The sequence below is a fragment of the Cynoglossus semilaevis genome, chromosome 12 (assembly GCF_000523025.1).
Source record: "Cynoglossus semilaevis isolate Cse_v1.0 chromosome 12, Cse_v1.0, whole genome shotgun sequence".
In the NCBI taxonomy this organism is placed as follows: domain Eukaryota; kingdom Metazoa; phylum Chordata; class Actinopteri; order Pleuronectiformes; family Cynoglossidae; genus Cynoglossus; species Cynoglossus semilaevis.
In genome coordinates, this window is record NC_024318.1 from 14,542,208 (window position 1) to 14,557,698 (window position 15,491).

At 40.0% G+C, this 15,491-nt stretch overlaps 1 protein-coding gene and 1 long non-coding RNA gene across 2 annotated transcripts in view; one reads left to right on the top strand and one right to left on the bottom strand.

The window, feature by feature from the left end:
• adam12b (ADAM metallopeptidase domain 12b) overlaps window positions 1-15,491 on the bottom strand; it is a 70,447-nt gene that overhangs the window by 26,594 nt on the left and 28,362 nt on the right. The window contains exons 4-11 of the mRNA XM_017037311.2: window positions 13,519-13,597; window positions 11,444-11,520; window positions 10,104-10,293; window positions 8,794-8,859; window positions 7,566-7,637; window positions 6,017-6,186; window positions 5,152-5,236; window positions 559-707 (exon numbers count right to left, since the gene is read on the bottom strand). Coding sequence (XP_016892800.1) covers window positions 559-707; window positions 5,152-5,236; window positions 6,017-6,186; window positions 7,566-7,637; window positions 8,794-8,859; window positions 10,104-10,293; window positions 11,444-11,520; window positions 13,519-13,597 — 888 coding nt within the window. The remainder of the gene's footprint in view (window positions 1-558; window positions 708-5,151; window positions 5,237-6,016; window positions 6,187-7,565; window positions 7,638-8,793; window positions 8,860-10,103; window positions 10,294-11,443; window positions 11,521-13,518; window positions 13,598-15,491) is intronic.
• On the top strand, window positions 6,672-10,219 carry LOC107989342 (uncharacterized). The gene is made up of 4 exons (XR_001760865.2): window positions 6,672-6,879; window positions 7,635-7,690; window positions 8,210-8,291; window positions 10,148-10,219. It is a non-coding gene; the product is annotated as an uncharacterized LOC107989342 (long non-coding RNA).

Below are 15,491 nucleotides of genomic sequence, written 5' to 3' on the forward strand. Positions count from 1 at the left end.
AGCCTGCGTGTGCGTGCGTGCGTGCGTGTTGAGTGTACCAGTGAACACACATTACGAAAACAAACAAGCTTCGGTTAGAAAAGAAAATGTATCTGACCTGTATGTCTGGGGATGCCAGATCCATATTTATCGTGCTGTTGACGCGCAGCAATAATTAAAATTTATTGAAGCAAAACTGAAGCTGCGTAAAAGGACAATTTCAAAGGCTAATTATTTATCGGCTCGAAAAACCCTGATAATGTGATTTTATCCCAGGTACCTTTGTACCTCTATGTTTTTTATGAGATACACATCAAATTAAACCATAAATTAGCCGCGCCGCTATCTCAGCACAGCTCCCTCTGTTGAGCCCAGCCTGTCAGGGCAGACAAATGTCCTCATACTGTAAGTCTATAAATCTCTAATCACACGTTGTACAAGTTGTATTTCTGCCTTGCACTTCAGCTGCTTGAACTGCCGCACTAATCACCCTGTGTGTGTCAATGACAGTAGTGTCAACTACGATTCCTCCGTGGTTTATTTTCGGTTGATGAAACCAAACAAACAGCGGGCTCTCACCCTGTAGAGGGGGTCATTATGCAGCCGCCACGGTCCACTGTCATTCTGCAGCCACAGCCACGCTCCGGGGTGTCGTGGTTCATGCCAAAATTGTGTCCCAGTTCGTGTGCCAAAGTCACGGCAGCACCCAGTGGGTTGTCAGAGTGATCCTGCAGCGGGGGTGGGGGAGGGGACAGGGCATCACAAAGCATGAGAGCGTGCCAGCCATGTGTAATCTTCCTGAAAGGGATTTCAATTGAATAAAAATCAAAGTAAAGTGACAAAAAAAAAAAAAAAAATCAAAGTAAAGTGACAAAAAAAAAAAAAAATCAAAGTAAACTGACAAAGAAAAAAAAAAAAAAATCAAAGTAAAGTGGAAAAAAAAAAAAAAATCAAAGTAAAGTGAAAAAAAAAAAAAAATCAAAGTAAAGTGGAAAAAAAAAAAAAGAACAAATATCAAGTTCAAACAAGACATTTTCGAAGCTGCAGTAAGTGTCCCAGATCCCCCTCTGCTATTACTCATTCTTCTCATGGAGCCCAGAAACATCATCTGCCATCCCAATTCCCCGCAGACCCAATCATACAAAAGATCTACTGCAGGAAGCAGCGGCAACCTACCGCCACGTAACAACGACCGCCTGACAGGGCGAGATGGAGCGAAATGTTCCGAGAGAAGGAAGAGGTGAATTAGGTTGTAGAAAGAAGAATTTGATATTTAGACAGTGAACAAGCATAGAAATAATTTACTTTCCTTTGACCGCGGGGGCCGCGGGGGAGAACACAGAAATGAATCAGAGCATGACTCAAACAACAGGTTGGTCTTTAGGCCTCATTTATGTTGCAGATCGTTCTCAAACACACTGTATATTTGGATTTAGTTACTTGTAGCTCAACATGTAAGCTAGAGGATTTAATGTAGTCATTTTAAAGTGACCTTCAGTTTATTTGTTATTGGTGATTATTGAATTCAAACCTATTAAAGTTGGATTGAAAAACACCAGTAAACAAAAAGCCGAACATATTAGAAATGTGTAAATATCCAGAGAATACATATATACAGTATATATATATGTAGATATATATTTATATAAAACTATCTGCTCTTTTGTGTCTTTCTGTTTCAACAACACATGCATTAAAGTGAATAAAGTTTTTGTCATATTTTATGAATCATGATTCATCATGATTACTCACGATCATGAATAATAACAATCACCATTAACCAGGATAAATTGTGATAAATTCGTAGCTACCCTGTCATTATTCAGATTGAAAACTTTGCCAGCCCTAATGAAAAATATATTTGAAAAATGTTTATCCTAAATGACAAGATGGTGATTAGCATAAAAGTTTGATTTAAAACCAACACTAAACCCCAGATTGAGACGACCCTTTAGAAGGTTCCGGCCTCACTGCAACACTCCACTGTATATGTTATTGTAAAATGTATGCGTCCTGTTATGTTCTGCTTATGAGAACATTATCATGCTTCCTTTGAAGGCCCAGTCATATGTGAAGTTTAGGTCAAACCGAGCTGTTTTTCTGCTTTGATTATAGAGCAGCGTGACAAACAGCGCCCCGCCTCTTTGACAAAACGAGACAACTTTCATCTGGTCCGCTCATATTCATCAGTGGATGTTGCTGCGTGTGAACGTACGCGTGTGGCCAGGCTAAACGCTTCCTTGCAAAAATATGCGAGTCAGCAGAAATAGATGGATCTGCGAAAACCACTATCATCACTTTGAAGCTGCTGCGAGACCACGCCGAGGCAGGGAAAATGAAAAACGTCGGGGAAAAAAGGAACCACATTAAACAAATGAATTATTTGATTCCCATTATCACATGGTCGGAGAAACGGCTCGTCAACATTTGGCCTCTTACTGGTTACCAGGCTCTTTAATCTCAGTCCAAATCTGCTGTCATACGTCACCTCGGGGGGACAGAAGACATCTGGAGGGGCTTCAACCGCAGCCACGGCCGGTACTTAACACTGCTGCTCATGTGTGTTCACATGTAAGACAGGATGTCATGGAACAAGGCAGATAACCACTTGACACAAATGAGCATGAAACCAAAGAGCTGCAGCCGTTCACTATAGATCCAGTGTCCTCGGGGCGATACACGGCGATGTGAAAGGAAAAAGCATTTTCAAATTCAAATGTTAAGACTGGCATGAACAATTCGTGGCAGCTGATAAATATGTAAATGTGTTTTTTTATTTTTAAATGCAGGGGTCTTTGATTTACCTTCTCTGAGTGGAACCTTTTCTGCTAGGGTTTATTGAATGTAAAATATTTTAGGCAGAAACCTGTGAGCGCTGCTGTGGCTACTTCATCAGGAATCAGGAGTTGTGCTGATCTCACAACAGAATTCAGATATAATAGTTGTCCTACACGAATCATTATCTTTAGTCCAGTTTTTTTTCAGGCTTTGTAGAGGTCATTTCAAATGTATTTCACTGTTTCTTCTCACATTCTCCTGGTTTGTAATGCACTAAAGCAGTGGTTCTCAAAGTGGTGGGTATGGAGCAATAGCAGGGACAATGCAGAGGAAAAATTAGAATAACAAAATTGACTTTAGTTGTGCCACATTGGTGCATTATCGGTGCATTCCCAAACACATTAAAAAGGGTTATAATACATCATTAAAGTTGGTAAACAATAAAAAAGACAGTTAGGAGCTGCTGGTAAATTAAAGTAAATAGTAATAAAACAGGGTATAAAGCCCAAAAAGATATGAGGAGGAAATAAAAACATGTTAATAAAATATGTTTTTAATGCACTGGTGCTGTTAATGACTCTGATAGGCCTGTGTGTAAAGTCCCTTCAAGCAAACAGCAACATTTCCTGTGTAAATCACAGCGTGGATATTGTTGCTCAGTCGGATCCCAACAACAACCACACTGATACAATCAAGCTGTACAGAGGAAGGGGAAGGTGGAGGTGTGGGATGGGGGGGGGGCGAGAGGCAGGGGGGCCATTGTACACTCACCATGACAATGCCTCCAGACTGCTCCAGCGAGTGATATGATGTGTATGGTAAGGGGATGAGGGGAAGGTGGGGGTGTGGGAAGGGGGGGGGGGCGAGAGGCAGCGAGGCCATTGTACACTCACCATGACAATGCCTCCAGACTGCTCCACGGTGCACATGCTCATAATGGGAGCCATGCCAATGGTGGTGCCCTGGAAGTAGACCCCGCTGCAAAAGAAAGAAGAAAAACAAGGTCAAGGAGGAAAATGAAAAATGTACTGCGCTATGATTTAAAAGAAAAAGTCTAAACACAGTAACACAGTCAGTAAAGTAATGATTGAATAAAAGGAAACAAAAGATGATTTTTTTATTTTTTTCATTTATTGTTTTTGTCTGTACTGCAAATATTGTTTTTGTTTGCTATTCTTTTATGCCATTCTCTGTCCTGTTTCCCCAGAGTGAGATCAATACAGTTTAATATAATATGAAGAGGTAAGAAGAAAAGAAAAACTCTTGAAACAATCTCCAAACCTCATTCTTTTACAGTATTGATTATAATAGTGTGTTAGTGTGTTATCTCTGCTGCAGTGTGTGACTGTGCCACTGGGGTCGTAATGTTCTGTTATGTGTCTTCTCCAGGTCTCTCATGAAAATAGATTTTAAACCTAAATGAGCCCTAACCTGGTTAAACAAAGGGATTGGTGGATGCTCCTTTAATATCTGACCTTGATAATGACATCAGTTCTCCTTTAATCAAGGTTTAATCACCTTTTCAGTCTTAGAAACTTTATTGATTCAACACCAGGGAAATGAGTTTGCTTTCGTCCTATTTTTCCAAACACAATTAAATCTGAGTTAAAAAAAAACAAAAGACAAAATGTGTCCTTTTTAAAGCATTTTTTTAGGTGTGAACCACTTAAGGACAAAAAAGTGTTTGTTTATTATCCTTTTATCCTGGATTGATTAATTATAGAGTTGTTTTCCAATGTTCATTTGAAGTTATTTTACCTAATGAGCTGGGCGTTATCGTGAGGCTTCTGGGGCAGCAGTTTGACTTTCCTCCAGTCCAAGAACTCATGCAGTGTGGCAAAAGGATCCTGGGTGACGGGACATTTGTCCGAGTCGCTCCACACCTCCAGGCCCACCAGGGCGACTCGGATGTTCAGAGCTCTGTAAAACTGAAGGGCAGAGATGATCAAAAAAAATATTGGTGTGAAACTCTATTGTTATCCCTTTCTTTTTTCCTACTGGGGTCCATCCAATGATGGTTAGCAACATTTAATCCGTTACATTTACTTGAGTAAGTTTTTTAAAATAAAATACTTTAGTAGTTTTAAATCAATACACTTTTACTTTTACTTAGTAGATTTATGAACAAGAAACAGTACTCTTACTCCGCTACATTAGACTACACTAAGTTCGTTACCTTTATCAGAGATACTGGATAAATCTTTAGCTATCCAGTATCCAGTTCTCTATTCATCCATGATCCAGTGTTTCTACTTTTATTTTGTCAGACAGAGAGACTTCCGCCCAAGGCTCTACCGCGTGACTGTGTTTAACCAATAAAACGTAGCCTTTGCCGCGCAGTCTGGGGTGGAAGTGGTGGGGGTTCGAGAGGCAGCGAGGCCATTGTACACTCACCATGACAATGCCTCCAGACTGCTCCACGGTGCACATGCTCATAATGGGAGCCATGCCAATGGTGGTGCCCTGGAAGTAGACCCCGCTGCAAAAGAAAGAAGAAAAACAAGGTCAAGGAGGAAAATGAAAAATGTACTGCGCTATGATTTAAAAGAAAAAGTCTAAACACAGTAACACAGTCAGTAAAGTAATGATTGAATAAAAGGAAACAAAAGATGATTTTTTTATTTTTTTCATTTATTGTTTTTGTCTGTACTGCAAATATTGTTTTTGTTTGCTATTCTTTTATGCCATTCTCTGTCCTGTTTCCCCAGAGTGAGATCAATACAGTTTAATATAATATGAAGAGGTAAGAAGAAAAGAAAAACTCTTGAAACAATCTCCAAACCTCATTCTTTTACAGTATTGATTATAATAGTGTGTTAGTGTGTTATCTCTGCTGCAGTGTGTGACTGTGCCACTGGGGTCGTAATGTTCTGTTATGTGTCTTCTCCAGGTCTCTCATGAAAATAGATTTTAAACCTAAATGAGCCCTAACCTGGTTAAACAAAGGGATTGGTGGATGCTCCTTTAATATCTGACCTTGATAATGACATCAGTTCTCCTTTAATCAAGGTTTAATCACCTTTTCAGTCTTAGGAACTTTATTGATTCAACACCAGGGAAATGAGTTTGCTTTCGTCCTATTTTTCCAAACACAATTAAATCTGAGTTTAAAAAAAACAAAAGACAAAATGTGTCCTTTTTAAAGCATTTTTTTAGGTGTGAACCACTTAAGGACAAAAAAGTGTTTGTTTATTATCCTTTTATCCTGGATTGATTAATTATAGAGTTGTTTTCCAATGTTCATTTGAAGTTATTTTACCTAATGAGCTGGGCGTTATCGTGAGGCTTCTGGGGCAGCAGTTTGACTTTCCTCCAGTCCAAGAACTCATGCAGTGTGGCAAAAGGATCCTGGGTGACGGGACATTTGTCCGAGTCGCTCCACACCTCCAGGCCCACCAGGGCGACTCGGATGTTCAGAGCTCTGTAAAACTGAAGGGCAGAGATGATCAAAAAAAATATTGGTGTGAAACTCTATTGTTATCCCTTTCTTTTTTCCTTTACTGGGGTCCATCCAATGATGGTTAGCAACGAGTTACATTTAATCCGTTACATTTACTTGAGTAAGTTTTTTAAAATAAAATACTTTAGTAGTTTTAAATCAATACACTTTTACTTTTACTTAGTAGATTTATGAACAAGAAACAGTACTCTTACTCCGCTACATTAGACTACACTAAGTTCGTTACCTTTATCAGAGATACTGGATAAATCTTTAGCTATCCAGTATCCAGTTCTCTATTCATCCATGATCCAGTGTTTCTACTTTTATTTTGTCAGACAGAGAGACTTCCGCCCAAGGCTCTACCGCGTGACTGTGTTTAACCAATAAAACGTAGCCTTTGCCGCGCAGTCTCGTCACGTGACCATTCTCAGTCTCAACGGCGGGACGGGTTAGTTTAGTGGCTGCTACGGTCGATATTCACCGAGTTTAATTGAAAAAAAAAAAAAAAAAAAAAGGTAGAGTCAACGGTCGGAATTGCAGACGAAGACGAGGAGGCACGCCACTGGCATCATATCGAAAGCATGTTCAATTTACCAACAGTGCGGAACAGCACTGTTTGTTTGAACAAAACAAACGGATATGTTAGCATTCAAACGTCTAACATGAGGAAATATGTTGCGGTAAGTTTGACCTAAAATCGTTTTATTATTATTATTATTATTTATTTTGTAGATATTTATTTTGTGTACTCTATTATTTCATTGTTTTTTATTTTTATTGAAGCACTTGAATTTACCGAAAGATTATATTTCAAGGTATTTAATTAATTTGCTTTATTTTATTATTTTAATATTTGTAATTTTGTCTAGCTGATTGAGTGCTCATTAAAAAATCAGATGTTACTCAACAGTTACTTGGTACTTGAGTAGTTTTTTCACCAAGTACTTTTTTACTTGCACTCTTTTACTCTTATTATTTGGATTACTACTATTTACTTCTACCTGAGTAATATTACTCTGAAGTAACAGTACTTTTACTTGAGTACAATTTTTGGCTACTCTACCTACCTCTGGTTCCATCATCTAACACATTTACGTAGGGTCAGTTAAATGCCTGACATGATCTAGCCGTGTCGCTTGGACGTCTCTCTGCATACCTTTCTTATGAAAAGCCATTCATCAGCGTACCCTATTTCCTTGCCACATCCTGAGCGTTGGCAGAGGTTTTACAGAAACTAAAAGCAGCTGTTTTAGCGGTACATTAATATATGTCACTCTCATCCCATTAATCTCCGCTGCAGAAATATTTCTATTTTAAAAAAGGTGATTTATCCTTCCTATCCACGCAGAGGGGAGAGTGTTTTTACCTTGTCCACATAATTGGCTATCTCTGCCAGTCTCTGTTTCACCTTGTCCACGTCCTTCCCCTGTTTCAGGAACTGCAAACAAAACGACTCGCCGTGAGAACTTTTACAGCGGCACGAAGGCAGACGTGAGTATATACAGAGTACAGTGGAACCCCCAAGATACGAGTTTCATCCGTTTCACAACAGCACACGTGTCTCGATCCGCTCATATCTAAATCGAATTTCCCCCCCTTCAAAATAGCTAAAAAGCAATTCATTCATTCCATCCCCCCAGAAATATACTACTAATTTCCCCCTATCTAAACATTAAAAACATAGATATAAACAAATATATTGATAATATAAAATAATAATAATTAAGAAAACATTTATATACAGTATTTTTTTTTCTTTTTCTTTTTTTTAATCAGGTGCTTGGTTGAGCACTCGTTACAAGATGTTTCCTCGTATCATGAGGAAAGTCTTGCAATAGTTGCAGACTCGTAACTTGGAATACTTGTATCTAGGGGGTCCACTGTATTTTACAGACACATTAGAAACACATAGAAGTATTTTAAGAACAACATTGGATCACGCTGTAGGCAGTGTGTTGTAGTTAAGATGTACTCCAAAGTATTCAAAGGCAATATGTTTTACTGTGTCAGGCATGTTGTCAAGCTGTGACCATCTGGATCTGGAAAAATCACCTAGTGTTGGAAAAAAACCCGGCTGAGCTACAGGGAGCAGGTACTGTATGTTGGCAGACCTGACGGCCTGCTATGCTGAAGATGCACCGCTCTAAAGTCTTAGAGACCTCATCTTTTTTCCCCACCCTGCTGTGCATCCACCTGCGTTGGTGCCGGGGTTTAAATCTGTGGCTGACATCACACTCGATCTCTGATTCTATTTATGTATTTGCATATCGTTTTACTCATATTCAAGTAGGTGGCGTTAGCTGCCAAGAGATAGAGCGTGTGCGGGGAAGTCCTCTGAATCCACAGAGCTTTTTTCCTGTTTCCTGTCTGCTCCACAGGGGAATCATTCAGCACTTCCTGTCAAAACAGAACTGCTGCCACCGGACAACACTACTTATCTTTCTGACCTAATTCTGCGGCTCCACAGGGACTACCGCTCTACTGTTGCAAGTGTAGCATTTTCCCCTGCTGTACGAAGTGTCAGCTGCGTTACGTGCGTCGTCTGTGTTGTTCAAACATGACATTTGTAAATAACAGGGAGGCAGGTACATCACCTCTCTGCTGTCTGCCACGATGATCAGCTCCACGTACTTGGTTGTCTTCTGAGCGTGCCGTCTATGCTGGGGTAGAGAGAGGCTGCTGGTTATTGATGTGCAGGTGCAGGGCCTCTACATCACCTTTTAAAGGCTGCAATACACTCAAACTCCTGAAGGACAAAATTGCTGTTGTGCTGAGAATTAGGTTAGAAAATCAATAACAATCTGGGGTCTGAATGGAACTCCAAAGCAGAAGTACTAGCACTTTAGTTTAGCTTAGAAGAATATCAGTAGAGAGAACAACAGGAACAGGATCATGGTCCCTATGTGAACCCCTGCTGTTTTACTGCTGTGTTTCCATAACTAGGGAACTTCTTCTATTAAGAGTAGTTCCAATCTTTCCCAATCAGTGTTTAACCTCAGTAGTGACCGTTTTCAAGTCTATTATTTAGTTAGTTATTCAATTAGGAATAGAGTTCATTAGTGTTAATTTATTAACACATTTTACATTTCACAATTAATTTTAGAAAACGAAGATCAATGAGGCTGGGATTCCCAAAGTGTGGTATGTGCACCCCTGGGAGTGTGCGAGCTGCCACTAGGGGGTGATAAAATATGATATATGAACCATTAGTTGTATCGCTGGGAATAGTGATTTTCACACATGTAAATGTCAATGTACCGTTGATAACAACGACAAGAACAAGAAATTTAAGAGAAAACATATGTTTTTCATATTTTCAGGACAGTATCTTCATTCATCTTTAACAACTCACTGCTCCTCAGGGTCATAAGGAGAGCTGGAGGAACTCCCAGCAGTCTCTGTGTGAGGGCGGGGTTCAACAGAGACAAACAACCATTCACGCTGATACTCATACCTACAGTCAATTTAGATACTTGTGTGTTTTGGATTGTGGGAGGAAAAAATGAGTTTCCTGGAGAAAACCCCTGCACAGAGGGGGAGAACCTGCCAAATCTCTACAGAAGGACCAGGGATTAAACTCACTGATCTTCTTGCTCTGAAGCAAGGGCACTGATCACTTCTTTCATCACGTGGCCTGGAAACTATCCTTCACAGGAAATGTTTCTATTTGATATCAGGACCATGTCCACCCATATCCTGCACAAATTCAAAATACTCCTAAGAAAACAACCGAGAACCGAGCAGATTTGTTTGCCATTCTGCCGATGTTTGGTCAACAGCTCGTTCACCTTGTTGCCTACAGACTAGAGATTGCTGAGGAAATATTAGATTCCATGTTTAAACCGATGACATCCAGTGGCTCTAATACAAAATGTTCTACAAAGACAACACAGTTTTATCTCACCCTTTGGTGGAAAGACTGAAAAGGGCTTTTGATGTCGTTTTCAGGAGGAGCAGAAGACGAGTTGAAGCCATGGCCGCAGGCTCCGGGGGTTAGCTCCAGGTCTTCTCCTCGGTAGATGAAGTGAGAATCAGCGTCTTGGTCAGACCCCGGCTCGATGATGAACGTCTTGTTCTCCAGTGCAATGAAGCCTCTACAAAGACCGCAGTGAAGGTTTCAAAAACAAAGCCTGAGAGAACGTCTCAAAAACAGGAGGTGAGTGAATGTGTTTTTTGTGTAATAGAACACAAACAGCCCAGGCAGCTTTCATCCTCCTTTAACAAAAGGCAGAGCTGCAAATTCAATAGTTTTCCTTGGCAAAGAAAATACCTTGTATATTGCAACAACTAATCTTTAAAAAAAGACAACACAAGAAGTGTTATTTCATTTACATAAAAAAGGCCCAATGTTTAATTCTCTGTACAACTGAAACAGGACAAAGGAAAGAAAACAGGAATTGTTGTTTTTTCAACACTTCTCGAGTTCTGTGTGTGTTTGGATCTAATTGATGATTTAATTAATTTACTCAAAAACAGAGTATCTTTCAGTGTTACCTCGTAATAATACTAATAATGTCACATGCAAGAATTTTAAACACCAGTAATCTTTTATTATGTGTCCCTTATTAAGTTTTTGCATCAAGTTTTTGCATCCAACACAGGGGGGCGCCATTCTGCGTATTTTAGGAATATCAATTTGTCTGCATTAATCATGATTAATCATGCTACAATATGATCATGATTATTATCTGATTAATTGTGAATAGTCATGATAAATCTGCAGTTAGGCTTTGATTAATCAGATCGTTTGACAGTGCCAGTTCATACTGAGCCTATGGTTTCTTATTTTAGGGCTGAGGTTAGCTTCATAAAATACTTTAAAATGTATTCCTCCTTTGTCATCAGTCGGCAATGATAAAAGATAATAACCAGCTTAAAATGTTCATTTCTCCGGTCCTCTTCCGCTCAGTTTAATTAAGCAGAAAATAATACGCCATATGTCAAATCCTGATTGGTTTCCACATCTAAAAATCACCACCACAGCTTACTAATTAGCATCAGTGAGGCGCCTAATATTGTCAAAATGAGCTGAGATATTTAAAGCGGCCTCTGTGGACACAGACAATGAGGTGTGACATTTTCCGCATTTCCGTGGTTCGCACAATAGCTCGCTGACAGCGCGCTCACGGGGCTTAAGAGTGATGGCGGTGACTTAAGTAAATATAAACAGCGCTGTGACAAATGGCACCTAAAGGTCAGTGCTGAGATGCTGCTTCAATGCCAAATGAAGACAGTGTTTCTTACCTTATGCCTGAGCAGATGCTGAGGGTGACGTCAGAGCGAGGACGTGCCTGCACCTCACCGTGGTAGTAGCAATTATTCTGAAAGACAGAAGTTCGAAATGAAATCTCTGACCAGCACTGACACGGAGGACAGAAATACATTTTCTACTGCTCATAAATCCTCCAAAGCTGAGGACAGACTACATGTTAGCCTGGAAAATTAACGGAAACAGCTTCACTTATGTTAGGGGACGGTTTGAATATGTGTGTGGTATTTGCTAGGCTAGCTCTTAGACTTATTTTAAGGCATTTCTTTAGCTTATGAACAGTTATCTGCTACTCTAAGCTATGATTTATCATATTTGTTAGTTTGAAGGTTTTATCTTAAACCTCCATAGCTACGCTAGCTAATAGCTTTTTTGCTTTTGTTTTTTTGTTTTTGCTGCTGAGAGTAACTTTACCTTTTATCGACATTTCATCAGTTTCTGTTTCTTGAGCCTTGACCAACTTGCTAGTAGTAATATCCCTCTCTCTCTCCATTTGTATGTATGAGTGTGTTGACAATTCAACGTGGACATTTTCCATAATTTTGTTTCGGTGGCTGTTGTGGATAATTAATGAGTGCGGTTGCCCAAATTCCTGCTAATTGTTGACCCTGGCACATCTTGCTCCGATGATGTTTTGCACATTTTCCAGATCAACTGGCCTGGAGAAAAATTATTTTTTTCCTTCCCAGACCTGAAATCAGGGCCACACCTGGTAAGCCTCACAGTCTTTCTTAAGAGAAAAGTCCTGCAAGGTTGAATTTTTTTCCCTCCTAATACAATGTGTGGCACTAAATGGGTGGCATTGATACAGAGAGCTTTTCACTGAGAGGCATATGCAGCATTTAAAACCAAACAACGGTAAAGTAAAAGAAATCAGAGACTCCGCTGTATTCTTACTTTGGTACAGTCGATTCGTTATGAGGTGCCAATGCCAAATAAAAAAGTTTTTCTTTGCTTTAGTGACTTTGAATACCTGACTTTGTGCTACGTTGATTGTATGAAAAGTGTTACATAAATGAGTAAAGTTAAAGTTCAAATAAAAAATCAACAAACAAATTTTATAAAGTTAGTCTTATTTAACATATTTAATGTATTTTCTATTTTGTTGAAGGAAATTTCTGAAAGGTCACAAACACTTTATAAGTGTTTCTTGTTGAACAAAATTAATAATATAAAGTAAATATTCCGCCGGAGTCCGTCTTAAAACTCGTCTTGTCTAAATTTGCTTCTCTCACGTCTTCGGTCGACGGTTTGAGCAGCAGTAAATCTGCATGTGTTTTAAATGTTGGAGAGCAGTTGCAGCACCAGTTCATTTTCTCCTTCTCCACAGCACACGGTGCCCAGCGGTCGCTGAACCGTGAATATCACGCTGCTGAGTGCTGCCGGGTTTTTAGGACAACATTTAGAGAGCGTGCAGCTGTGCGAGGTTTTTTACGAGACGATATCACTCTGACATCAATGTGGTGGACCTGGCGCAACGCTCGTGACATCTCGCACTTTAAACTGGAAGCAGGAAACAAATGCTGTTTGCGTGCGGTTTTTAAGTAAAGAACACATTTAGGCTGTTGCCAAATGACCCAATATTTTGTAATTGTTGTGGAAAATCATACGGCATTGTTGATAGGTGGGAGGCATAAAAAGACACAGTATTGAAATACTCAGCTTATCATAGACACCAGTGGACAACAGTAGACGGTTACAGCTCAGTCCAGATTCCATACTGATTTACATGGATAAATAAGCTGTTAATTAGCCGTTTAAAAGTTCCAGTGTGCAGCCAACTTTTAAACGTTCTGCCACAACATGTGCTCAGTTTGAGGCAGCTGGCGATAAGTATGGGTTAGGGAAAACTTCGTTTCAAATCAAAAAGATTGGATCAACATAAACACACACACACACTCACTTACTGAACGACTTACTCTAAATCAGAGTATTATTCGCTCTACACGCAGGGTTAATAAATAAGTCAAGGTGTGTTTTTTTCAGCGCCACCGCAGGGCACCGTGTGGAATTGTCCTCATTATTCAAAAACACTTGAACGTCACCGTACCGTGGCGTTGTGAGCAGTAGTGATGGCACTTCCATCTTCCAGGTAATGTGTCTCAGTGTAATGGCTTCCAAACAAACCCCTGAGGAGAAAAGAAAAATACAGTCACTGTTAATGCAAATATATATAACTATATACCTACAAATATATTTTTTTTAAATATGCGTGTGTCTTGGTAGAGATATTTCATACAGGTCAGTGTGTGTTCTAGTATTTGTCCATGATTTTATTCCTTCTTCTGGACCGTGATGGGGATATCAGTGTGTGTGTGTGTCTCAAAAACACTTCCTCCACTCCTGTGTTCCTGGGATTAACTAAACCAGCAGCAGATGCTGACAGGTTTAAAACTGGGATTGTAAATGAAGTCACACAGGAAATCATTCATATCCCATGATTCTTTGCTGTCCCACAAAGACAGCATTTACCAGTGCACAAAAACTAGGCAGGAGTCTACTTGGCTCTTTATAAACTGTCTGAAGCAGGATGAGTCCTCTGCAGTCCGGCTCTGACCACATTTAGCTTCATTAAACACTTATTATCTCCTAAATGTGCCTTATCATTCCATTAGCACATTTGAAACCAAATCTGATCAACCACAGGCCTCTAATCACTTTAAAGAGCCTGGGCTCCATTAAAAAATGATGACACACCAGGCGGAAGTTTTAGGACAAAAAAATTATTTGTACATACAGTATATATTTGCTAATCGTAACTGACAGACACTGGCTATAATTAGTGACTGGGATGATTCGGAGGAATGTGAGCACGGGTGTCGTGATGATGTTTGAACTCCCATCTTGTGGCGAATGCTCCCAGGCTACATTTTAGTGAAAAGTCAGCTTAGAGCAGCCTAGACGCTAATGCTGTGACATTCTGCTAGCAAAGCTGTGGGTTTTAAATTCCTGTAATCAACTCCCTGGCATGAGTACACAGAGATTATTCAGACCATGCATGATATCTGTGTACTGGGAAGACAGTTCACTCTGCCCCTCCCCAACATTTACCCTCTGACAGTGGTGTGGGAATATTCAGTGTAAACCAGAGAGCCACCCATGTGACCATCAGATGCACCGGGTGCAGAGATAAAGATAAAGCTCAGCTGCCGGACGGACAACCGTCGTCTAAAGCCCCCCCACCCCGGGCACTTGTGGAACCATAAATGCACAGGAGTGGGCTGATTTCATTGATGGATGGAGAGCTTTTCCACTTTTGTACTTAAGACGAGACATCTATGTTCTCCTGGACCTCAGAAAAGGTGCACTCTGTATTGATTTTGCTTCGGTCACAGATCCACATTAGAAAGCAAATGGCTGAAGGAATTAGTTTGGAATTGACTCTTCTTTCATTGTAACTTCTGAAAATGCTCCTTTGAGTTGTACATGACAGGCCGAATCAAAGGTCTTTGTGTTTTTGTCTTTTCCGTCTTTAACTATAATATCGAAATCTAAAACCCTGTGTCTGTCAGATGTTGTTGCAGCCATGGTAACATGTCCTTAATGGAAGCCTTTAAAGTTGATGGTAATGTTGTTTTAAAACAGTACAGTGGAACCTCGAGATACAAGTTTAGTCCCGTCCACCTCAGCACTCGTATGTCGATTGCATTTTCCAAACCAGTTAATTTGTTGCAGCCCCCCAGAAAAATATTAGAGTTGCTGGAGTAAAATAATCCAGCAACAGCCTGACAGTGTCGAGTGGAAAAATGGAGCTCGGTTGAGCACTCGTAACTCGACGTTTCCTCGCATCACGAGAAAAATCTTGCAAAAGTTGCTTACCCGTAACTTGGAAAACTCATATTTTGGGTAGCTCGTGTCACGAGGCTACCCATATCAGGCGATGAAGCGATCGGCCAACAATAGCTGCACATTTCTACGTCGTTTAATTTGATATATATATTTTTATTTTTATATATACTGTATATTTTTTTACTTCAGCTTGTGTGTCTCAGACGGACACAGGTTTCTGCGTCCTCCTATCCA